General features: G+C 41.5%; 2 protein-coding genes and 1 long non-coding RNA gene across 9 annotated transcripts in view; 1 reads left to right on the top strand and 2 right to left on the bottom strand.

Annotated features, from left to right (window-relative positions):
* Positions 1-6,131, bottom strand: part of lpin2 (lipin 2) — a 23,130-nt gene extending 16,999 nt beyond the window's left edge. The window contains exons 1-3 of one of the 6 annotated variants that reach the window (XM_076097647.1): positions 1,352-3,103; positions 695-902; positions 403-603 (exon numbers count right to left, since the gene is read on the bottom strand). In XM_076097647.1, the coding sequence (XP_075953762.1) occupies positions 403-594 (192 nt within the window). In that variant the 5' untranslated portion in view covers positions 595-603; positions 695-902; positions 1,352-3,103. The other 5 variants (XM_076097648.1, XR_012955999.1, XM_076097649.1 and 2 more) reach the window with 5 other exon arrangements.
* LOC142956208 (uncharacterized) lies at positions 2,179-16,493 on the top strand. Of its 2 annotated transcripts, none has more exons than XR_012956002.1 (3): positions 2,179-12,181; positions 12,340-14,070; positions 14,165-16,493. It is a non-coding gene; the product is annotated as an uncharacterized LOC142956208 (long non-coding RNA). The 2 variants fall into 2 exon arrangements; XR_012956001.1 differs by having other exon boundaries at positions 2,179-12,696; positions 13,800-14,070.
* myom1a (myomesin 1a (skelemin)) lies at positions 6,627-26,118 on the bottom strand. The gene is made up of 37 exons (XM_076097644.1): positions 25,976-26,118; positions 23,055-23,195; positions 22,684-22,870; positions 22,408-22,565; positions 22,074-22,166; positions 21,815-21,903; positions 21,542-21,586; positions 20,931-21,092; positions 20,667-20,828; positions 19,955-20,096; positions 19,449-19,648; positions 19,310-19,366; positions 18,692-18,816; positions 17,723-17,906; positions 17,336-17,510; positions 16,241-16,362; positions 15,111-15,307; positions 14,833-14,959; positions 14,127-14,311; positions 13,857-13,971; positions 13,537-13,693; positions 13,293-13,399; positions 12,889-12,933; positions 12,533-12,669; positions 12,288-12,432; positions 11,978-12,037; positions 11,822-11,889; positions 11,592-11,717; positions 10,964-11,047; positions 10,611-10,698; positions 10,466-10,504; positions 10,127-10,232; positions 8,925-9,088; positions 8,766-8,802; positions 8,471-8,493; positions 7,996-8,051; positions 6,627-7,833 (listed from the first exon to the last, which is right to left on the bottom strand). The coding sequence occupies exons 1-37, from the start codon at positions 26,116-26,118 to the stop codon at positions 7,558-7,560; spliced, it is 4,527 nt and encodes a 1,508-aa protein (XP_075953759.1). The 3' UTR covers positions 6,627-7,557.

The raw sequence follows: 26,118 nt of genomic DNA, 5'->3' as shown, positions 1-26,118 counted from the left end.
TCTCTGTATTATGGGGTTTGAAAACACCGGAGTAGTGTGGATGCAAAAGTTACACTTTTAAAAAACAAATATGTGTTAGTGTGGATTTAGCCTGAATTAAGAGTCAAGTTAACTATTTAAGAAAATCTTTAAGCAATCTGGATTAGTTTGGACACAGCCATTAATAAACAGTTACTGTATAAAGTTATCTTGAAGATTGAATTTTCATACAGCTTAATTAAAGTGTTCTTCAAAAGGGGAACGAAACATTTTGTAGTTGGCACACACACTTTTATATACACTCAGCCTCTCAATTATTTCCTTATTCATAAAGTTGGACGTGTCTTGATATGGTGCATTTGAATAATTACATGACTTCCACATGTCAGTAAGAGAACACAAAAACACTGTTTTCAAACTTACCACTTTCTCCTTGGAGCGCAGTACACCCAGCTTGCCAAAGCGCACATGGAACGGTGAGCACTGGTAGGTGCCGTCCCTCTGGCGGACCACCACCACATCAATACAGCCCGACAACGTGGCCTGATTAATGCCCTTGTACAGTTCTTTCACGGTTACCAGCACCTGACCTGCCAGCTGGCCCACGTAGTTCATGGTGTTTGCCTGGATGGGGAAAAGTACAAAATATTAGCTGAGTTAAGGGAAAAAATACAGGATGAGGAAGTCCAGAGGAGGAGACAGTTTTGGCTCATACAAGTTGTGAAATCGAATAGCTTTCCACTTGACTTAGCACGTTCTCAGTCTATCTTCTGTTGTCTCTTCTTTTAAGCATCTTCTTCTGGACAGATCCCTCTCTGCCCTGTGGTGTCTGTTATCTCCTGACCTGTATGCAGACTGCCAGAGTGCCACCGTTACCCTGTCACTGGCCGCTGTCCCACATGAACAACATCAGAGAGGGGGGGCTGAAACAATGAAGAGACAACCTCACATCGAGTTCACAGTGCCCGTCTGCAATGGAGGCAGCTGACTTCCTGTTTTCAAATACAGTACTAAAAGAGCCGTAGTTCTATGGCTATAATTAGACGGACGAGGATTGACCCTGCACATTTACTCAAAGATTCTAAGATTGTAAACTATTTAACAAGTTAAAGCTACTAAATCAAAGAGAACATTCCACACAGGCCTCAGCTAATCACACAAACTTTCCAGGCCTTCCCGTGGCCTCATTACTGAACCAGATTATTTGCAATCACTTCTGGGCACTGCGTGCTACAGAGTGCATATGACCATTAACCTAGCAAACAGGACTTCTGGTTTGTTCAGGTCAGGGTCTAGATTAGCTGGTAAACATGTCCCCCTTGTTGACTTCATTGGGTTTATGCAACATGAAATGTCCCCATGTCACACTGACCTTTTGTTCAGAGTCGAGCCCTGGGGGGTGTAGAGAATAGAGGCATTTGTGCAAGGGTGGCATCGTGGAATATGGGAAACTGGCATGATGTGTTTTACCAGAGTGAGCTAATGAATAGACAGCAATAAAATATTAACATGCGGGTTACTCAGAATAATTCACACGTGTCTAACCACACACAGGCATCAAATCAAACAGCAACCACTGTAAGCAGACAGTTCAAAGGGTTCGGATGATTTGATATGAGGCCTGTCAGCAACAGGAAGCTCTCAATCATCTCAAAGAACTCCTCCCCAATGTAGACAAGGTGGATGGAAAAACACGCATGCCTTTGTTGACATTCACTACAATGACACTCTTCTGGAAGATAACGTGCAACTACAATCTGAAGGAAAGTAACCAGTCACAATAATAAGAAAGTAAACAAACCTTTGGAAAAATCTTTTTAAAGTTTATTTTACTACGACTGCTTGTATGGCGGAACAAAGTTCTAAAGTAAATACCAATGTTATTTTAAAGCTGGACTTCATACAACCAGACACATAGTTCCTTCAAATGACTTCAATGTGTTATTCTGAATGACACCGAAAACTGAAATCTCAACAAGCCGTTCAGTTGAGCATTTTAAATATGTGGAAAAGGTTTTAATCCGTCAAAAGACACTTAAAATAAACAATAAACCTAAACAAACAACTCCATGATTACAACCGATGTCCTTGTTTGTATAGAAATATGAAACAAAGGCAGTGTGATTACTACCATCTTCAGTTATATGTAGTAGTCAAAGGTTTATGTCTACCGTGTTCCCCCTTTGGTGTACTTGTGTTATGGTGATCAAAGCTGGTACACACAAAGTTACTCAAAAGGCATCGACCAAGTAGATGAAAACTGTAACACACAGATGAAGCCTTTAGTCTCAGAGCGACCAGGGAACTCAAACATAGTCTGGAGCATAAAAAAGCAACACACCTCAGCTGCTGAATAATTTCACTGTGCCACTGTTAGGGCTAAAAAAGGTTCACATGTGGCAGGCTAATCGTCAATTATTTGCATGTTTTTTTTTTTCCTTATCGGGATTTTCTGTATTTCTGAAAACCCAAAACAGTCTCGTGATAAACTTTCACTTTCACTTCAATTTTGACACCACAGAAAGTCACATTGTAGGTGCACCAAGTGCGTAGCTCCTGTCCTCTCGAAGTTTGTCATAACAACAAGGCTCCAAATACCTATAAAAAAGGTAATTATATAAGAGGGAATATTCTTAATTAAAAGCAAAAATACACAGGAGCTGCCTGGAAAGGCACCACTGAATTCAGTTATCTTGAACACAGTCCCTAAGACAAACATGCTGTACCTGCTGCTACCATTAACTTTTCCTTCTTTCAGTGTCAACTCATAAGTAGAAGCACACAAAACAAGCAGCTACTCTGTCAGACCCAGAACTACAAATTACACCGGACAGCATTGGTATTTGGATAAGAAATGACTGGCTGATTAGACAGACGATGCAGGCTTCATGACCCTGCAAAAATATTTGAGACAACCTTAAATACAAACACTTCACCGGTGTCCCCACCCTCTTCTTTTATAGTCCAGCAAAAAAGCAGTCATGAATGTAGCCCTAAAACAATACCCGTCAGGTATCAAGCCACGATGCTTGGTCACAATAATAAGCCAATAAATCCAAGTAACCTGCCAAACCAAACAATACAGAACAGGATGTCTAACAGCATAGAACACCCTCTAGCAGCGCTGACTCACCAGGGACCAAGACAACTCGAGAGAGGACTCCTCCTGTTCACTGGCGTCTGTGTTGTCGTCTGTGTTGCCTCCCAGGAGCTCCCCGTCCCCCCAGGATCTCTGTCTCTTCATCACCATTAGTAGAGCACCAGCTCTTACTTGACCCGCCTCAGGATACTCCACTAGGGCCGATGTTTTCCTCCCACGGATTATGATGATGGTGCATTTCTGCCATCCTGAATCCAATCTCAAATGTGGCCCACCTAATCACGTTGGAACAAACCCTCACGAGGGGTAAATACCAGTACACCGCTATCTGAGGCGATTGCGCAACGCTGTCGTAAACTTTGCCATCCTTCATCTGGGCTATTCTTTGCAGGATCTGCTCGATCCAGTCAGCTGACAGGACACAAAGGGCTCAGCCAACGGGACGGCCTCTTTAAGACGGCGGTGTAACGCTGATAAGGGATAGCGGATTCCTGTGAACTGCTACTCAATGTTTTTCCCTGATAAGGGTACAAGCTCAGGGGGGGAAACATGCAGTCCTCTGCAGCGTGACGTTCTTGCACAGTCAGTCACATGTACGATGTGATCGTTGCTGCGTGTGCTTGTTATTATGCGTGACTAATCAAATGATAGATTGGCTGCAGGAGTCGACCAACCAATGGGACACATTGGACTTCAACATGTTGCCGTTCTGTCGCTCATTACCCTTGAACTTTTTGACACACCAAACACGTGATCGCAAAAATGAACAGGTGAAAGTTCTGTAAATACCAAAGGGATAATCTGTTGGGAATAGTCTATATCAAATATAGCTTGCTTAAATTAGCCCAAGTGCTATTTTAAATCGTATTGATATTCATGACATATGGAATGGGTATGCTCATGAGACTGTAGTCCACGCCATGATGAATTCAAACGTGTTTTTGTCAACAGGAGGTTGTCGCTGGTCCGTCTTCCAGCGTCTGCCTGCCTGGTTTATCTTCTAAACGAATGCTTAGATGAACATAATGCATGAGGCTCTTCCAAAAAAGGCCTCATCCCCACTGTCCCATCTGCTAAGCCTTTTGTAAACACCATCAAACCAAACACACAGGCCTACTGGGTGAAAGGCTGCTGGTTCATCCTCCCCCTGTGCTAGGATCGGTTCTGTGTTTGAATATTTGAGAAGAGCCATGAGCAAAAAGACTAATGCTTTCCTTTTAGAGAGAACCCTCACCAAATAACCCATACGTGTACTTCATTAAATACATACCGTGCATGTACATTTAGAATTACAAGACCAGGCATCTGAGTATTATGGTCCGAGTTACTTTCACAACAACATTTTGGTCAAGTGCACATTTGCTTCGACGGTGTGACAAAAGAATCAGTCCTGCAACTGAGCGGGCCAACCACACAACACAAGGTTCATGTTACACTCTCAAGTTACACCAAACTGCATCAAGATGAGCCTTATTGTTATGTGTGTAACATAAAACATAACGACAACCCCAGACAGACAGGCTTTTGTGTTTACATATTATGCAGTGCCAGAAAAACAAAGCTTTTTGGATGGAGGTTACAGAGTAATAGTTAGAAAGAAGTCAAAAAGCACTTTACAGTGCTTGTTTTTTCTTTTAGGTGAAGGTACAACAAATCAATTATTTCCTCAAATCTTCTTCAGCTGCAGTAAATGTAGAAAAAGGAGACAAATGCTTTTCATGTTTGGTAAACTGCAATTTGTTCAATCTTTGCTGGTAATTTTGTAAGCTGTAGCTGGTGGTGCTGATGCACTGTAATGTATTTTACTGGTAAGTGTTTTAAATATGTAGTCTACATAACACAGCAACATCTCGTCAAACTACAGCCTACAAAAGGACCATGAATTAAACACCTCTCAGTGTAAACAGCTTAAACAAGAACTGAACAGTCAGGAAACATACACCTTTGTTGGACTGCCTTAGTTTTAGCCAGTAAACATAATATAAAAGAGTGCAAACGAGATCAAATGTACTGCTGTCATTATAGTTATCAAACTGATTCAAAGTATTTGGGTTTTGGTAGTGACTAATTTGAACGTCCATAACTAAGGGACCGTATCAGTGTCGGACTATCTCACATTACACACCTAAATAAAATGCCTGGGGAATAAATATTAACAGACCTATTTGATAAATAGAGGTTTTTGTAAATTGTTTTTTAAACGCAACCACCCACAGGCAGGTGGTGTATTTGGTGAGGTGGCAGCACTGCTTTCAAGACAACACTTAGAAACGTCAGCAGTTAACCAACTACAAAACGTGAATTAACACAACGCACAAGCTAGCTGCATTTCGCAGTTTTTGCGGCTAAAACAAATGCTAATTTCGGAGATTAAATCTGCCGATATATTGCTCGATTGTAAATGTCACCCGCAACGTTAACACACGCGTTGTAACGTCAGATGAATGGAAAACACGGAAATATATGTTGAAACAGAAACCAAAACGGAATTTGAAATGATGTTAACGTGCAATGCTTGACATTCGTGGATATCTAAATCATAAAACAGTTGGGCAGAAAATGTCGACAGGAAAAATGAATGGAGACGAGGCTCAGCTAGCAGCTAGCTTTAGCGTCAATGTTATCGTGGGGTTACCGTTAATAGCAAACGGTTAGAACGGTTAGCCGCGGCTAACGACAGGTCAAGGGTTTTTAATGAAAAGCGGCCACATAAATGTGTTAACGTTACGTGATGAATGAATTACCCGTAGCTATGTCTCCCGGGTTAAATGAATCCACCGTAGCTAAAGTATGTTAGCCAGTTCCCAGGCTAGCTAACGTTAGCTGACGGTTAACGTTCGTATCAGAAATAAGCACCTATCAAACGGGTTGAAATCATCACATCGCTGAATATTTACCTCTCGGGTTACTCCAGCGGGATCCTGCCGACGAAGCACGTTTGTGTCTTCAGCGAGTCCCCATATTTGTGACCGTGAAACTCCTCCAGAAGAGACTCCTGACGTGTCCGCGTCGTGCCCCGGGACCACCGTGGCTGACTGGTTTCAAACCAGCTGAAGTTGATGGGACAGAGAGCCGCAGAGTGGCGGCGCACTCACACGGCTGGTGTGGCTCTTTTAACCAGGGTTAAATTCGCTTCGTAAACAATGTAGTTAAACGTAGAGCTCCGTCGTTTTATTTAGTAGTACTTTGCCCTGGGCAATCCAGTTTGGAGGACATTTATTGACAGATATTACACAAAAGGATTGCATACGGGTGAGAGGTAACCTCAGTGACATGTCTGATGCTTGGGACCTTTGGCTTCCCCTTTAACGACCTATTGTGGGCCCAGCACCCCACTTTGGGAACTCGTGATGAATGGCACCAGCAATGAATGCCGGCAAAAATGAGATGCCACCCTTCCAGCAGCTGTTTTCTAATAGGCCATCATTAACAACCCAAACTCTTGAGCTTGCTGCAAATTAAAGTATTTAACTCTAATGAAGGCATTTTTCCTCAATAAATTAACTTTTAATATGGGAAATGATATAAAGACAAAGGGAAACCTCTCCAAAGCATGGGTGCCTTTATTACAAGGAGTGACCTGAAGGGAAAACAGTTGTATGTTTAACTTGTCAATTAGACACACAGCCCAACAATGCTGCAGAGCAGTTTATCTTTAGGTTTTCATTATATTGGACTGGAAATACAACATTCCCCCCGCCTCTTTGAACACATTTCTATGACAGCGTCTGACACTCACAAGTTCTGTTGAAAGACCTCCAAAGGCATGCAAGTCATGCCTGTCCAACATGTAGGCTGTGTCTGAAATCCTAAATGAACCCGTTTAAACCGGGATCTATTCAACTCAACATCAGGGTTTACCTGCTGCTCCTCTCCTACAAACTGTTCTATTCATAGACACTTGCAAACAGTACATCGACGACGAATAACACACATGCACACAGTGCTATTTAAACATAATACCAGTTTAAATAGACACCAAGAGCTCTACACGTGAAGCATGTGACATATCCACTGACACCTTTCGTCCAATCTCTCACAATACAAAGCAAGTAGCTGGTAGGAAGTTCATGACATCAGTTTTTTTTTTTCCCCTTTATTTTTTTTACATTGCATAACTTGACTCGGTTTCAGAGGTCAAAGGTTTTCCAGATGTAATACTGTAATAGTTTTAATAAAACTGTGTTTTGTTTTGCTGGCCTTCATTGCTAAAACAAAGATGAATGATTCAACATTACATTTACTGGTCAGAAGTGACAGAAGACAAGTCAAGCAACTACTAAGCACACTATTTCCTTCTCTGTATCACATTCATTGTTTTCCTCCGCGACAAGCAATGCCCAAAGCTCTTTAGCCCAGCACATGAAAGAGGCACGAGGAAGCAGCTTTATTAATCATTTATTTAAACTGCTCAGTGCACCGGCATGTGCCGGGGTAAAAATGCTTTGGAGATAGCCCAGTCCTTCATCTTTTCTGCTTTATTTCATTACATTCTTCCCCTCCTTGCTCTCCTCATCGTCTGGGTTGTAGACGCTGACGGTGAACTCTCCAGCCTCTGTGCCGTACTTGTTCTTGACCATGAGGGCGTATTTGCCAGAGTCAGCCGTGGTGACGGCGGTGATTATGATGCTGGCAAACTTGCCTGCCTCGAACTTGAGTTTGTGGTGCTCGTCAGACACCAGCTCCTTGTCGTTCTTCCTCCAGCTCACCTCAGGTGTGGGCTCGCCCCAGACATTGCCAGTCAGGTTCAGGGACTGAAGGGAATGAGAGGAGTGCAGAGGTTTAATGTGTGTCATACGACTCTGGATTCCACAGAGTGCAGAGGAAAGAGACGCTCTAATCAATGAGATAAGGAAAAAGAAAGAGGAAGGTGAGACAGAGAGTGTATTAACACGCTGAATATCGAATGTATTTACCTTGCCCTCTTGGATCGCAACCACATCTGGCAAGCCTCCAACAACACGAGCGCGATCTAAACAAGAAACACAAAGAGTGAGCCAAGAAGCAAATGTCAACCATCAGTCAGTCAGTCAGCCTGTGGAGCAGTTGCCTGTTGACAACATAATATTAACCACAACTGACGGAACTGGTAAGTGAACCAGCCTTCATAAAAACCTATTACAATATTTGAACTCTACTCCATGCATTATTGATATTTTAAATAAGTTTTGGCTGGAAATGTCCTTTCTTCAAGAAATATAGAGACTTAAATCTCCTGGAAAACCATTTCCCTTGAATGAGATCTTGACAATAAGTTGAGCAACACACTCATGCATCTTTAATACCACTGAACCCAAGTTTAAAATGATAGTAAAACTGAAATAGCTTTTACGGCCAAAGAAATGTTACATCACGTCTCATGGGAGGAACCCAGAATTAACAACCACTTACTTCTCTCGGCGATTGCTGCCGCCCTGCGAAGGGAAGGAAGGAAGGAAGGAAGGAGACGGACATTGTCAGAAGCATCTTAAAATAATATCACAGGGCAGAAAGATTGCAAACATTTTGTATTCTAAAAGCCATACAATTCCAGGAAAAGATATTTTGAGTGCCTCTGAAAGAACTCACAAAGTACATAGAGTCTATTTTAAGTTTGTGATGACAGTAAGTATTTCTTTGTGTAAACATCCTCTTCTGACAGAATTACACAACAGAAGAATTGAGTCAGATGAGTTTATTTACTTACTTGAGCCTTTGGAATTCTTCAAATGCCTCTTCCCATGCTGCACCAGAAGAAGATCAACATATCATTATTAATAGTAAGATACAAAATAGCCAAAGTAAATGGGACTTTCCAGCACAACATCCAGCATCTTCCTTGTTTGACTTTAAAAGTTCCGCTCACCCTTGCCAGCCAGATCGAAGACTCTCTTCACACCGTCCTTGCCATCGAAGACGTCTATGGTGTATTTGCCTTTGTCCTTCTCAGTGGGCTCATTGATCTTAAGCCAAAGCTGCTCTCCTGTGAATCCAGACTTAACTCTCTCTGAGGCGGCAATCTTAGAATCTCTAACGGAGAAATGGGTTACACAGAGATCAATTAAAGCTGGTCTGTGCACTGAAATGCAAGATTCAGACAGGAGAGTCTGCACAGTCATCCTTGTATTATACCAAAGTGAGCGATCTGACACACGTGACCTGCATCAGTGGCAGTTGGTGAGATTTTGTCCGCATCTGTGGATTGTTTTCATATAGTTTGTGAGAAGATTATGCACAGAGACTGACAATTATAGTCAAAATAGTCCAAATTAAACAATTTCTTACAGTGCGATATTAGTCACCAGAAAATAATTAGCTGTGGAAGTGGGGAAAAAAATGATTATGAATGTAATGATTCTCCCTCAATTTCTTTACTAATTGGTTGCAGACATGTAAATCCACCCTAAAGCCCTTTGAGATTTGACACATTTGAAGCTCTTTGACAAAAAGCCGTTTCTGTCCGAGCATCACATGGCTGGAAAACACTGGCAACTAATTTGAGAGACTTGGATTTGAAGAAACAACTATTCAAACATGATATTTGAAATATTTTGTGATATAATTTGTGCTTCACACTTCCTTATTGACAATACATCTTTTTAGTCCTTTAGGATGTTTAGTCTATTGTAAAGTTGTCTGTTTTTTAATTGATTTTAGGTTTTCTTTACGGTATATGTGCTTTGATGTTCTGTCGGATTTTTGTACGTCTTCTTTCATTTTAATGTATAACATCAACCTACCCAAAAACTGCAGGGGAAAATTAGCATTGATTTACATCGTGTTAATTTGTGTTGTCCCTGATAGAAAAAGAAAGCAAAATGAAGCAAAGCAACTATTTTATAGCAGCAGTGAAATTATTTCACATAGTGTAAATACAGGCGTATTTTTTATTTATTTTTAACTCATGATCCAAGTTTAGTAACATTTGCATTAAGCTACACACTTTGTACGGGTTGTGTTCATACTTGTCTGTGCCTGTGTATTTCATGACAAGTGCACATGTGTATGCCAGACAGGAGATAGAAAAGGATGTCAAATATGTTGGTGAATGAGGTTGTGTTTACATACTTGTGGAGCCAACCAACACGCTGCTCCTCATTGTAATATGTGACCATGGAGTAGAGGATGATGCCATGTTCAGTACTGGTGACTTTGATATCAGAGGAGGAGTTGGCTGGAGGGAAGAGAATGAAAGGTGTTTATCTCCATGCCATGGAAACCATATGGATTCATGGTATATCATTTAATATTAATTAAATAAGTATATATTTCAAATCATTAAATGTTTCAGTCTAGCTTTTAATAGTTCATGCAGTGGAAGAATACTATACATGTGCACATTCTGCTGGTGTTTTTCTAGTGAGTGGTGCTTTATTGCTGCTTGAAGCGTGACGTTTAATGACTCACCAATAACCCTGAACAGCTCATTCATTACAGCTTGGTATCCTGGGGATTAAAAAAAAGGATGCGAACAGAAATTAATCACCTTTTTTTTGTACAAGACTGACTGCACTGCTTTTTCAACTCACAAAATTCATGAAAGAGACTTTACCTGCGTCCGTCAGATTGAAGATGCTCTTATCTCTGCCTCTGTCGTCCCTCAGGAAGACATCATAAGTACCTGCATCCGCCTTGGAGATCTAGAGTTTGAAGTAAAAGCAATTTTAGTATCCTTGAGCCATGCCATGAATTACCTTCTAAATCAAACAGAGGGAAATACAGTATAGATCTTGGGACATATAATAGACGGTAGAACGGTCAGACAGAGACCAACTAGGCAGAGAAGTCAAGCTTGTCTCCTGCCCGGGATGCTGCAGGCGTTAAAAGGGAAACATGAAAAAGGTGAGACGTGGAGGACACACAGACAAATTATAGAACTTATGGCAGCAAGGACTATGTCCAGACTTTGGGTCTTGGCGGCGGGGGAATGTCCTCTGCAGTTGGCTTTTTTCCTTCTTTTGTTTTCGGTTTCTCCTGCTTAATAACCCACTACAGGTACCTTGAAACATCAATATAACTGCATTGGCCCTGAATACCATTAAAAAAACAGCTTTCCAGTTTTAAAATGTTTGAGTAAATTGGCCAGAGGAGTTAAATTGAATAGAGTGTTAGAAAGTGTTTCTGAATGAATCACACAGATAAACCATATAGTGTATTTACACTATATGGGCATAAATGTTGAAAAGCATGACCTATAATTCTATAATATCAAAATGTACAATATCAGAATAAGAATTAAAGGCAAAAGCTCCAAAATAGAGTCAGTTGTACCCAATACGTCTACTCCAACTCCCACGTACGACATGCTGACGTGCTGACTCCAGCAGCACTCCAGCAGGACTCGGGAACGTGAACATTTTAAAAAGTGTTTCATCATTTATGATTCTGTGTGTCAGAGAGGGGTGGTTGGCAGCGTAGCATCTAGTCTAGGTCTACAATGGAAGCACAGCTGCATCAGAAGCGACGCTTTTAGCTCTATACTCATAAAGCTCACGACTCATCACAATGTACAGCCTCAGTCTAATGGGCTGACCTTTCCGATATTAAAGGTCAGTTCGCTGTCCTTTCTCTCGATTTTCTTAGCGCCCTCATCATCCTCTGCAATCTCAATGCTGTCCTTAGACCAGGTGATCTCAGTCTCTGGTCTGACATTTCCTATCTGTGGAGGGAACGAAGAGAGACGGGATTAAGTAATGTCGCCTACAATGCAACCATTTGCGATGCTCATTTAATAGCACAACTATTTACAGTCACTTTTCTTACCTTGCATTTCAACAGCACATTACATTCTTGAGTAACAGTGAACCCAAGGTACTCGACAAAGTGAGGACCTGTGGATAGTTAATGAGAAATGATTAAGAAACATACTTGTGCAATTAGTGTTTAACTTGTGTATAGAGGAAAAGTAAGATCCCGTACCTTGTTTCCTGACCCATTCTGCCCTCTCAAATTCAGATTTCTTTTGAAGCTCCCTGAACTCTGTATAGCAAGAAGTGCATCAGAAAAATCAGCTGACAGACATGACAGTGAGGAAGGGTGGTCTTCTGCTGCCCCTCAATGGACACATACTTTAACTGCAGCTAATGCAACACACCCAGTAGAGAACGGCTTTCAGCTTCAAAGGTAATCTGTTGGTTGGGGTGTCTATTCCATATCCACAATTCAAACTAATATAATGGAAGATCCGTAAATATATACATGGGAGTAAAAACTGCATTTGAGGACTTACCATCTCCAATGAGCACCAGACTGGTTGTACCCTTTGCCTTGCCATCCACCAGGTTAAAGGTGAACGTTCCCTCATCGCGGATCTCCAGAGAGTCCATGAACATTTCAATGATGCCGGTGGACTTGTCGAAGTTCATTGTGTATTTCTGGAAGCAGAAACACACAGAGAAACCCCGATGGATCAGTTTGTGGAAGACGATTTCCAACTAGAACTAGGACGACATGACAGCAAGTCATGATTCCTACCTTTCCCTGAGTAACGATGGCATCATTAAAGACATACTCCACTTGGCAGGCCGAAGTGCATTTCTCCACCTGAGTCCAGAAACGCACGCGACCCTTCTCCAGCAGCTCCATGGCCACTTCATTCTTGAAGGGAATAACTGATAAAAAACACATTTTTGAATCATGTAAGTAACAAAGGCTTGGTAAATACAATTTCTGAGGGAAACCTGTGTTTCTGGAGCACATTGATGGTTAATCTAATTCCTCAACTATATCTAAAAACTGTATCTGCACTTGATAAATAAAATCTAACGTCTTGATAAGTGATAAAAGAAAACGTGGTGTTAACAGTTTATGTGACGTGGTGGGATATTCACCAGGGAACTTGTGGTCATGGCTGATGTCCAGAAGACGCTTGAGACCTGTCAAGTGACAACAACAACAACAAAATGGGTCAATGTCAAAACCCTTCAGGATCAACTCCTCCACTACTAGCCTGACAGTATTTTATAAGAGCACATTATTACAAAAATACTCACTATCAAGTACAACAACTTTGACAGACACTCACTGAATAATTTGAGGCAACTTTCCAGACAAACACACATATACACCAGAGTGTAACAGAGGTCAATTTGATGCAGCTGTTGAAACAAGATAACAGAGACAGTCCTTCAAGTCCTCCTCACAACTTTAGTACTAACGTCACCCAAACAAATAACAAGTAAATCAAGTTTCAAGAGCACAGGAGCCGGGATGCCAACAGTGTGGGCTGACTCACCCTCCTCGGTGAGTGTGTAGCTGGAGGAGAAGCCGTCAGTGTTGGTGACCATACAGGAGAAGGTGCCCAGATCCTCCAGGGAGGGACTGTTGAAGATAGCTCTGGACCTGGAGATGAGGACATGTGGGGGAGGGGGGGGGGACAAGGTATGAGGAAAACATTGCCTTTGCACACAAGCCTGGAACAAGAGCGAGAGCGTCAATTTGGTCCCTGTGTGTTGCATCTGAACCTAAAGGACACTTACCTGCCCTTTTCAGTGATAATAGTCAGGCGAGAGGTGTCTGTCATAGTCTGGTAATTCTTGGACCAAACAAACTCAGAGCCCTCCTTCATCTCAGAGCACTCAAAGATCATAGAGATCACACCATCATCATCAACGTCCACATACATCTCTTTGGTGCCTGAGGAAAGGAGAGCAAATGGTTACAGTGTGTGCATCACTGAGCTCTACAAAAACTTTATTCATCTATTAGTATTGAGAAATAGACATTTTCCCTACTCTTCCAGACCTGCGTAGGAACACCATGCAACTGAATGTGTGAGTTACATAACAATCACACTCACCAGGGCGAGTCTGGGCCAGGATTGGACCTAAGGCTGCTGAGGGCTTTCCAACTCCAGCAAGATTTTGAGCACGCACACGGAAGACATAGGATGTACCCGACTTCAGCCCCGTCACCTGAATCGGCCCGACAGGAGTCGAGGCGATGGATGGATAAAAGAACGCCGTCCTCATTATGCATACATCACATGGAGATACACACATGTTGATCAAAAGGTAAATAACTGCATTTCAGTACAGATCCAATAAAACAATCTATTCATCATCCTCACCTTCATGTGTTTCATCTTGTTGGTCTTTTCGTGAGCAGCCTTCCAGCCTTCCTCTCCGGCAGAGGCCACCTTGACGTCCAAATAGTAGCCATTGACAGGAGTGCGGCCATCGAATGCAGGCGGCTCCCACAGGACCACGGCGGAGGTGTCACGGACCTCCAGCATATGAAGACCAACAGGAGGACCTTGGAGCATAAATAGAGATAATGTTCTCAAACACGCTGTAACGAAACGCTGTAAAGAAAATATATTCGACAAAGATTTTCAAGACAGTGAGCTCTTCAAAGAAAGGAATACAAATCCATGTGTATTTTTAAACAAACATATCAAATGTATTTGCCAGTAATTTCTACTGTATTTTTATAATTCAAATATATATATATTGGAATGGATTGCAGGTTACATTGTTTTTTTAAAGTATATAATACATTTTTAAATGTATTCTGATGATCCCATGAATAGGCTATTACTGTCTCTGAAATGCATTGTGGCCAATACAAAGTGAGGTAACTGACTATTGTTTTAACATTTGTTTGGCCCTGTCTCTGTTAATCTTGTTTTTACTTAAAAATAGCTTAAAAGATAAATTGATCATCAATAGTTGCCAATTAATTGTCTGTCAATCTGCTAGTCGAATAATCATCTAATTGTTTCCTCTCTTATATCTACTGACCCAATGTTTTGGTGAGCATATTGTCTCTCGTACCTGCCACAGTGAGGGTATACTCCTTGCACTCCAGAGCCGAAGTAGACACAGAGGCTTTACTCACACCTGCCATGTTCATAGTGCGCACCTGGAACTGGTAGAAGATGTTCTCCTTCAGGTTCTCAGCCTAAAAGACACAAAAATGCAGATACTGAGAAATCAGAGAAGATTACAATACCTGCAGTGAATGATGACATTGCGTTTCCTTCATTCTTAGAAAAGCCAAAACAATTTAATTGGAAATTTGATCCACGGGTGTCTGAAATGAGCAAACTTACTTTATAGGAGGTAGTAGTTAATGCCTTGAGGTTCATTTCATGCCATTGTCCAACAACGCCTCCCTTCACAGTCCTGTAGTCCACAAAGTATCCCCTGACATCTGCTCCTCCTTTGCTAGCAGGCTCGGTCCAGGCCAGCATCATGTAGTCCTTTACAGCCTCCAGCTGGGTCACACCAGTAGCCTTTCCAGGGACGGCTGCGGAAAAGGTTTTTATTTATTATAAGAGAAAAAAAATGATGAAGTGTGTTAAAGAAGTTCATTTTCAGCTATTCAGACACTATTTGTTTGTTTTCCCTTTCATGAAAAATGTAATCCTGTACATGATCGCATACAGATGGCCTGGCATTACCCAAATATTGCATAGATCTTAGTTCTCATTAGTGTACGTTTGAACATGCTCCATGCTTTGGACACACAAGATAAAGTACTTACACTCGAGGCCAGAAGCAGGATAACTTTCACGCTACGAAAATCTCCGAAAGCCAGACGAGTCTCTCATTAGGCTCATGCTCTTTAAGAACACAATGCTTTAGCCTTCACCTTGGCAAAAAGCAAAACAGAACTCAAGCAAAAACAAATCTAAACAGAAATCAATACCTGCATAAAGCAAAAGCATTGTAAAGCATGATCTACTTTTTTATTTGACTTTGTCTCTAAAAAATGAAGGAAAGGGGAACAGCAAACTGGCAAAATCCAGTGTTAGTGATGATAAGTGAGGCAGGCTCATGCAAATACATCAACCAGCAGCCACATATAAACATTCATTAAACTGTAGATATACAGGAAATATAGAAGATATTTTGGCAGCTAATCGATCTGAAGAGAATCTGACATAATATCTGTAAAGTAACTGAGAATAACGGTTACAAATGTTTGGTTCGGAAAAGGAAAAGAAGCGATGATGAAGGTTATTTCATGAACAAAGATGAGTTAAGAGGGTCACAGCAGAGGGCTCCAGGTCGTGTGTGTGAATGTGTTGAAGCCAATATGAGTGTACATTCTCAGCGATCATTCCCTGGACACATGAATGTTTAAAAATAGCTGGGAGGAAGGAGCAGACGGAGAGAGAGTATAGCTTGGCTGCTACAGGCAAAGTGAATAATGGAGAGGAGTTGAGAGGACACTCACAGATGGCAGCCTGCACGACCACGGCATCAGAATTGGAGGAGCTCTGGCTGTATCCAGCAGCGTTGACTGCTTTGACCCTGAACACGCAGTTTGACCCGGTAGTCAGGCCATGGCACACGAACCTGAAAGCAGTTCAGACCAAAGTGGAACGAGTCTGATTAACTTCAACTAATAGGAGCTAACCCATTGTGCCTCACTTTAAAAAAAAAGCTGCTCTGACATCCTTAGAGGACAGAAATATCTGTATCAAAAAACTGCCATTAAATTACAAAATTATATTCTTTTCAACTTTTACTGAATCTTCTTACCAACTACCGTCATGATCATCACTAGCAAATATTAATTCATTTTCAACCCTTTAAATGCCAGTTTGGTTTATATTATCTTCGAGATACCAATAGCGGGATAAATCAATGATTAACTACAACATTGATTTTGATGCATTGTTATTTTTTGATTGAAGGCCTGATATAATAGCATGTGGGATGTTACGCTGTATCGACTGTGGGATAAAAATGTTGGTTTAAATGGGTCTAAATAGGGACATATGGGGACATATGTGCTTTTGCTACACAGCTTATTATAGACTTATTATAGGAGCTGAGGTTGAACTTCCAAACTAATCAAAAACAAATAAATGAAAAGACAAACATGCCCCTAGTGAGGAGTTGCTATATTAACACAACTGCAAAACTAAAAGACAATAAAAAGATTGCACTTTTAGTTATAGAAAGCTTTACATTAAAGCATAGGAAAAAAAAAAACATTTATTCAATGTATGAAGCATTAGCCCCCTTTCATAGTCAAAGGCAGCTTAGCCTGCTATATATTTGGGTGATGGACGTAGAATCAAAGAAAAAATAAGCCAGAGACATTTATCATTATTATTTAACCAGTATTTCATTGAAGTTATCACATTTGAACACCAGTACAACCCATCATGTATTTCAACCACTAGAGCAGCAACAATAAATGTTTAAATACACTTCTAGTTTACTGCAACCATGAGTAAATTGTGGGAGTGTACTTTTGAATTCAATTCATCTTTTTAAGCACTGACTTCATGAAGCCAGACTTTTCTTTAACTGTACATACCTGGTCTGCTTGACAGGTTTGTTGTTGCAAGGCATCCACTCATCGGTGCCCACCACGCTGTATTCAATATAGTAGCCGGCCAGGTATTTAACATCCTTAGAGGCCCCCCAGAAAACCACCACTGAGGTGTCGGTGTTCCTGGTGGCCACTGGATTGCCCGGAACTGAGGGCAGGTCTGTTAAGAAAGAAAAAATGGAAGACAGAAAGCAAGTAAGTCTAATTACAGTGAGCAAATTGGGGACGTCGTGGATTGGGATCAGACATAACATAGCGCAGGAAGGACCAGCGGTCTCTAAACTAACTAAAGAGGAAATACGGCTTGACAATAAGTCGGTGATATCATGACATGTAACACCTTAGCTATAGATGCAGGTCTTGCCAGCTCACCCAGTTTATCTCCGACCATGATCGCTCCTGTGGATACAGAGGGCTCGCTCACACCAGCGGAGTTGCAGCAGCGCACGCGGAAGCTGTAGGATTTTCCCTCTGCCAGGTCAAACAGGGCAAAGCGGGGAGACTTGACTGGCATGCCAGTGTTCACCCTCTGCCAGGTGTCTGTCTCTGAGATACACTGTGGTAGACAGATAGCCAGTAACATGTCAGTAAATAACACTGTACAGTAAACAAAGGAAAGGTCAAAAGGTGCTCAGGCTTCAATAAAACAGTCATCACATATCAGTAGTAATATAATCAAACAATAACCTAGAAGAGGCCATCGGCACGCCTTTACCCTTGCTATGATTTCCTTAGGGGACAAAAATGTCTGTGTCAAAAAACTCCCATAAAATTATATATTTATATTATTTTCCACTTTTACTGAGTTAAATCAATTGAACGACTTCAGTCCTGATCATAACATCCACATATCCATTAGTTTTTCAGACTCAAAATCTTTAAATTCCAGTTTGTTTACATACAGTAATGTGACTGCTGTTATAAAAAATAAAAAACAACTGAAAATTGAATTATTTTCTGCATTCCTAATGTTAATGGGATTGTTTTTTTTTACAGTCTGGGATATGTCAATGATTAGCAACTACATTTAATTTGATGCACTGCATCAAACACTTTGGGGGCTTTCAATGGGGAGCTAAGTGTACTGGCTCCAGAGTTTATTATGGACTTATTACAGGAGCTGAGGTTCCAAAACTTGAAAAAAATAAGAAATAAAACTCACACCCTTGCCAAAATTAATGCCACATCCATTAACACAGACAAAATAATTGAAAACAATGAAATAGCCCCTACTGATGCATCAGGGTTAAAGCAGTGACTACCGAGCTGTTTTGGCTTGTGGCTTAAAATGAGACAATGTGTGCTTGTGACTTCTCGTCCCTGTCTACCTTTTCTACTCACCTTCTCAATGTAATACATGACTCCTTCATGACCCCTCTGGACCGGAGGCTTCCAGGCGAGCACCACGTAGCTCTTGGTGGCCTCAGTGACCACAACATCAAAAGGTTCTCCGGGGACGATTCCCACTGAGGAGTCAAGAGGAAGTCGCTTCAAACAGGTGACTGTACTTAAAGTCTGTACAAGTCACTTTGGCAGGTTATCGCTCTAAGAAATGTCATACTGAGACCAAAACAATATTATTTTCAGTACCTTATTTTGAGGAATATTATAATGTTTTTTTACAAAATATGCCAAACTTTTCTCTGTTTTCTCACACGTGGCCATACAAGAACTTGGCCTGAATAATATTTAATTTAGGTTTGTCAATATCTATTTAAAGAATCAGTGAACTAGATCAGCTCTAAATCAGAGCTTTTGATACTTTAGTTTTTACGTGAGAATACTGAGACATTTCAGACAGTACGGAGAAGGTATTGAGGTCGATGCCCAGCTCTATTAGTCAGTATAAAAGCCCATGTCACTTTTAACTGCCAACACATCTGGAAGTTACATTATCTAACATTATGCCACTATTTCCTTTTCTTCTGTCATTGAGAGAACAGTTTAAAAGTGTCGTACCGGTGGGATCCTCCTCGGTGAACTTGATCATCCCAGTCCAAGGAGCTAATGGGCCGGCTGTTGGGGAAGAATAAAAATACGTATTTCTAAAAAGTGCAGTTGTTGTTGTTTGTCGGCAGGACTCCGGTGTGTCTCTCACCTCTGAGGTGGGCTCTGTCGGACGGATCCATGGCAACCACGGCCTCGGAGACACGGGATGAACGGCTGACTCCTTCCTTGTTCAAGGCCCGCACCCTGAAGACATAAGAATGCCCCTCCAGCAGTCCTGTGACGGGGAAGCGGGCGTACTTCACTGGGACGTCATTACACTGAGCCCAGTGGTGAGTGCCCACTTCGCACCTGCATAGAAAACACATGTAGGTTAGATTTCTGAACACCACAAGCAACACTGTATTTCACAGTGACTGACTGACTGATGGCTGCAAGAGACCGCTCGGAACGCACGTGGGTGTTTTAGTTTAGTATCCGTGGAGATGGCAGTTTGGCGAAAATATAGGAGGAATTTGGAAATGTGCCATGTGCCTGCAGAATTATCCAACAAACCAGTATCTGCATGTAGGAGGGTATCACGGCCAAAGTAATAAGATGAATCTAAATAGTCATTTCTCCGGCAAACAATTTCTATAATAAAGGAAGCCGTCAAACCTGTCGATGTAGTATCCCAGGATGGAGCTGCTGCCCTCCACCGCTGGCTGCTTCCAGGTCACCACCACATAGTCCTTGTTGGCATCATGACAGCGCACATCCAGGGGGGCCACGGGAACCCCCTCCAACTCCACATCGGCATCTGGCATAGCAGGACACACATATTCAAAAAGGCACACACACCCCCACACACACACACACACACACACACACCCCCACACACACACACACACTTGTGAGTCGTGCTGTTTCTAAATCAGGCTGATCTCCATTACATACTCAGTTTCCATTTTCTGACCTACTTACGCCTTTACAGTGCTTCATGTGTGGCAGCACTATGAGAGACTAGGTTATATAACCTTGGTAACATTGAAGGGGATTCTGAAGATTCCCTATTGTGCATAAACCTCCTGATTATCTTTTCAGATCACACTCTCTGTGGCGACTTTTCTGACATGCAGACAGATATAGAAGCATTCCTCAGAGGAAACCAAACACCTCATAGAGAGCGTTGAGTCAGACACAGCAGACTTAAATGGTTCCAGGTCTGTGTGTGTGTGTGGTGAGCTGTAATACGTTGCTTTAAAACTGCATAAATCAGCGCAGACTTTTGGGTAAGTGGCGTCATAGATTAATTAATTCAATCTTCAATGAAATGCAAAACAAAAGAAGCTCAAAAAGCTTCATTTGAAATATCTATCAGACACCTTACCTCTGACATACACGTAAGCAGAGTAGGTATCAAAGCCAGATTTGGTGTTGACACGCAGGGTGTACAAGCCCTCGTCTTCCTTGTTGAGGTGGACAAGTGTGAGGGTGGCTCGTTGCCCGGACCAGTGGGTGTGCACCCACTTAGAGGGCTTCAGTGGGACGGCTGATGGGAGTAGTCAAACACAAAAGACGTGAGACTGGCTACATAGAGTGGATTAATTAAAACAGGTTAAAATGCTATTTCCATTGTTCTTTCTCTACTTACAGTTTCTGGACCACACGACCTCAGGCTGGTATTTTTTCACAGTGGGATAAATGATGACGGTGCAGCCCACACTCAATGTCTCGCCTTCACTGCCAAAGGCCACTTCAAATTGATCAATGATGGTTGTTTCAAAGGTGACGCCATGCTCAGTGCAGAAACCATCTGCAGAGGTCAAATAAAGAAGTTAAAAGCACTACTATTAAAACATTAAACCTGCATTCATGTACGTTTTGGAACACAACATTAACATATTATTTCCTCATGGTAAATGACATAATCATTCAATTGAAGCCGTGTTTTTTTCCACCTGATGAATGCAAGTCCAACATTTACTCTCCTTTTACCTCTGTTTTGGTCTCCACCAACTCCTAAGTAAAACATATCTGGCTCTATAGCTTTAAACAATAAACTGTGTTCAGCTGCCAGTCGCTAACTTTGTACGTCTGCCATTTGATGTTGAGCAGTGGATTTTTAGAGCTTGTTTGCTAAAAAGACGTTAAAACACTGAAGCTGAAGGGGACTGTAGTCTGTAACTATGAGCAATGCCTTTTGACATTTTTCCATTGTTTTCTATAAAAATGTTGATTAGTGAACTAATCACGTGGACTCACGTGGTTTGGGATCGAGCGGGCCTGCTTCCTTGCCCTCCTGGAACCCTGCAGAGAAACATATCGTCCATTAGTCTTGTATCAGTAACAAGAGACTTCAGTCAAATAAAACAATAAACAAAAGTCAAAATCTAAAGCTAGATCGCGACCAGACACAACTATAAAACCATGTTTACAGTGGTGTAAAATCGAAACATCTACTTTAAACTTTGGCCTCTAACCGGAGGAGACGGGAGCAGCTGCAGAGAAGACGGACAAGACGAAAGGTTTACCTACTTTTGACAACGATAGTCGCGACAGAAGAAGCTTCTCCTTTCACATTGAGGGCAGAGGCGTGATACTGAGCAGTGTCGATGAAATCACAGCTGTAAATAAAAACAAGGAAGACATGCTGAATTACCGGCAACTCATTTGCATTTATCACTCTTCAGATTATTTCCAACATGAAACATTCAGTTTGGGGAAATGTAAATGTTTTGGCACATCTCGTTAATTCAAACTGACGCCGCGCCGCGTGAGCTTAACGATTACCTACTTCTTGATCTCCAGGGAGTGCATGTTGTAACTGCTCTCGACTGTGTACTTCTCGGGGTGGGCCTTGGCATCAATGATCACATTGTTTTTGTACCTTAAAGACAGAAGAAAGACAGACGGTTTTATTTTTACTGTTGTAAAGCAGAGGATTGTGTGTGTGTGTGTGTGTGTGTGTGTGTTCATGTCGCGGCAGTGGAAAATAGATTTGGCTGATGACAAGGGCTTTTGGATGGAAACTTCTCGATGACACACACATGACTGATCGCCTCTCATCAGCCTCTTTTTTCTTGTGACTCAGAGAAGGCGGGGACCAGTGAACTTGGAGCGTATCTTACCAGGCAATCCTGGGCTTAGGCCATCCAGCCACAGTGCAGTGCAGCTTGACAGTCTTGCCCTCCCAGGCAGTCTGTCCGCGGGGCTTGATGATGAACTCTGGAAGGTGTGTCAGGCTGTCTGGGTTCATCTTCTTACGGAACTCTGTCCACTCCGCCATCTACAGCGAGAGAGTGAAGCACCACATTGTCATATAAAGCTCATGTAAGAGACCTGATTATTTTTGGAAACTGGACACAACCTTGTTGTTGCAAATTCACAAAGAAATGAGGATTTACCGTCCTGTTTAACTCCAGACGTCCGGCGGATTCCCTGATATGCATTGTTCTGGTTCTCTTCTCCACTCTAACGTCCACAGACTCACTGGCCTCCCTGACAAACAGGTTCCTCATGGCCACATAGTTAATGCCCTCCTCCATGACCTCCTCATCCTGGGCCTCCATCAGACCGCGAACAACCTCATGACTGGCAGACAACAAACCACCAACATGTCAGAGCAGTTCACACTTACAGTAAGATCGGAAAATATATAATTTAGTGTCAATAACTGCAATAAAAATCTACATCATCAATGTTCAGCACCAGTGGTGTCGATTACTTTGCATTTAAGGACATCAAATCAGTTGTGTTTTGCAGCGTCCGCACTCACTTGGCTCTAAATACGGGAATGACATAGCCGATAACTTCCTTGTCCATGTCCATCGCCAGGTAGGTGCGTTTGGCTCTCTTGGGTAGTGGGCTGAGTTTAAACACCTCCTGCCCCTTCTGTGTCTTCACAGTGGTCTTCTGGCTTAGAGGTGAGAGACAACAGTCACTTGCACTACAAACAACAACTTACATCATAAAGTATTTCCAAATGGTGCACTATTTTCTACATACATTGTGTCTTAATGGATAAGGCTAATAATACTCTATGTTTTTCTTGTTGTTTTTAAATCCTATGATTGCCATCAATGCATTAATCCTACTATTAGTATTGTCTGTACAGCCAAAGTCTGATATAACTTATACCTCTGCAACATAGACATCCATTGTTGTCCACTGGGCGACACGTTTCATCATTGCCATGAACAAGGGCACGGTGGTTTATTTTGAGTCAATGTTATCAACACAGTTCTGCTGCTATAATACTAACGTGTATTCATCTGCAGTTGAAAACAGTCCCCAACAAATATACTCTTTGTTCTTGTTTAATTAACATTTGCTACAAATTACAATACCCAGCTGTTTTAGGAAATAACTAAGTCACTCAAAAACGATTAAAAAGACATACACCTAACAGAAAGAATGCAAAGCTGCTGCGAAATCTAAAAATGAAAAGAATACTCAACATTGACGTACTCTTAATTTATAAAACTTTAGTGCTAAATTGTGCTGATTACATAAAGACAGGTTCAGACGTTACTCAGAAATGGAAGATGTATTTCTGTCCATCCTCGAAGGAAGCTGACCCATATTGCACTCTGACTCATTTACCCATCAGCCTCTCGGGCCTCTCTATTGTCAGCCGGGTTTATAAGTGGAGCCGGAGCTGGTGGATATGCAGCGGGGCGGAAAAGGTTACTTTTTAAAGCTCTGCTTTCATTCATAATCTCTTCCAAGTCTGCCCTAGTCTATCCATTGGGCCTAGAGGAGGAGCGGCATAAAGTGGCTTTGATTAACTCTCTTCCGGATCAAGTTGATGGAAGGAGCTGAACGCACAGCAGAGGCAGACAGATGGAGAGAGTCGCATAGAGCATTGTCAAAAAGTTATTCATATACTGCTGACTCACCAGGTGTGTTGAAAGGTAGTCGAGTGTATAAGAAAGTCAAAAGGTATAAAAAGTTTTACTGCTGCTAAAAGCAGTCTGAGAAGCTGAAGTAGGTGTTCGTCTTAAGATTTAAATAATACAAGAAACAATTGGAAACTTTCTAACAGAAACAAGGTGTAGTTACAAATCTTTAAAGGGAATAACACTGACTCGTCAAATTGACTAGTGAATGTGGATACTGGCCCAGGATTAGGACTAAGACCAAGGCGTATGACCGTTTCATGACTTCTATACTGTGTCTTTACAGTTGGCCTAATGGCAACGTCTCATGTCCCGCCTACAGAAATAGCTTTACTGTCCATGAATACATCTGGCAGCCATCCGCTACAGCTGACATTCCTTCCCTGACCCCTGTTTAGAAAGCTCTCATGGTTCCAACATGTACACTGAGCTGTGCAGCTTGAAGGACGAAGAGACTCTGACAATATTACGTGTTGACACCACATACAAGTGAATCTATAAGTTTAATGTGTTCAATAGAGTTGAACTAGACTTTACTTTGATCAAGCTCCATTTGATTCTAACACAGAATGTCACAAAACAATCTGACTAAACATGAGATTCACCCCGAGTTAGAAAGTTTTAATAACTATTATTTTCTTGGTTTTTCCCATTTATTCCTGCAGCAGACCAGTTTTTATAAAATTAAGGCTGGAAAGTGTAAATAAATCTACATGTGTATCTCTAAAACAATTATTTATATTAATCTGACAACTACTTCTTCAATTGACTGATCAAACGGTTTGGCCTCTAAAATATGCTAAAGCAGTGAAAATGCATGGTGCATTTACTATGATGACGTCTTCAAGTTGCTTATTTTGTCCAATCAACAGTCCAAAAACCAAAGATATTTAATTCAATAGCATAGAAAACAAAGAAACAAAAAATCAGCAATGCTTATGATCAATTCATCATAAAACATAGTTGCTGGTTTAATGTTGTTGATCAACTTTTAATTTACTGACTAGTTGTTTCAGCTGTGTTTTATGTTCTTAATGTCTTTGTGCATTCACTGGGATTTGGATTACTGTATTTTAATATGCTCATGGATGGAGATGCTATTTAGCTCCATACTAGTCTAAGACTGAAGTAAATAAACATAATGTTCTCTTTCTGTTAAATATGAGCACAATACTATTGCTACGTAGTATTTAGTAGTTACCAACGTGAGACTTGGACCAGACTAAACTAAGACCCTTCAGCCTTGACTTGACCACTTTGACATTTGACTTAATTAAAACTCCTGGAACAATAATAATTGTGTAATTGTATATTCAATTATTAGGCCATTGCATTGAAATGACTTGCTTTAAGCTTTGTAGAAACACAATTAACAGAGGTTTGATACATATAAAGAAGTGAGAGTTGAAACTCGGCCCAAAAGTCTTTAAAATGGGCCGTTCTGCAACAGCCTCATGAAGAACAATGTGTGTTCTTATAAAAATACAAAACCCTGAAAGAATCAAAAGTTGAACATCAACTGTATGAGCAGGTGGAGACAAGTAGAGAGTCAGCACCTGCTCTACGTAAAAACACACTTTGAGCTGGTGCCGCTGAACACACTTCACACCAGATGCCAAAGTACAGTGTTGAATATTTGAAAGAGGTTCGCTTGAACGCGCTCACCACTTCCGAAGTTATAGAAGCGGCAGGTTGCTTTAAGCGAACCCCATTTTTTTATTTTTTATTATAGTTTTCAAATATCAACCATCTCATAAGTATTTTGGATCTTTCGCCTGCGTCACTCCCATCCTCTTACCGACGGCTGGTGGTCTTGTATGTGGAGAACGACTGCTGTTGAACAGACGACTTGCTGCTCAGGTAACTGCTGCTCTCATACTGCTGCTGCTGCTGCTGATGCTGCTGCTGCAGCTTCTGCGTCACTTGTAATGATGTTGACAT

This window comes from Anarhichas minor, unplaced genomic scaffold (assembly GCF_050575085.1).
Source record: "Anarhichas minor isolate MPS153535 unplaced genomic scaffold, ASM5057508v1 ptg000024l, whole genome shotgun sequence".
Taxonomy (NCBI): domain Eukaryota; kingdom Metazoa; phylum Chordata; class Actinopteri; order Perciformes; family Anarhichadidae; genus Anarhichas; species Anarhichas minor.
The sequence above is the reverse complement of the archived record's forward strand: the minus strand, read 5'-3'. Positions and strand labels throughout refer to the sequence as shown.

Bases quoted from the DNA above. Each gene is read 5' to 3' on its own strand.
- myom1a (XM_076097644.1), bottom strand. From the start codon at position 26,118: ATGTCAACATCATTACAAGTGACGCAGAAGCTGCAGCAGCAGCATCAG. The intron at 22,566-22,683 runs GTAAATCCTCAT...CTCTCGCTGTAG, and splicing joins GTCTGGAGTTAAACAGGACG to ATGGCGGAGTGGACAGAGTT. The intron at 16,363-17,335 runs GTATGTACAGTT...AACTGCTTTCAG, and splicing joins AAACCTGTCAAGCAGACCAG to GTTCGTGTGCCATGGCCTGA.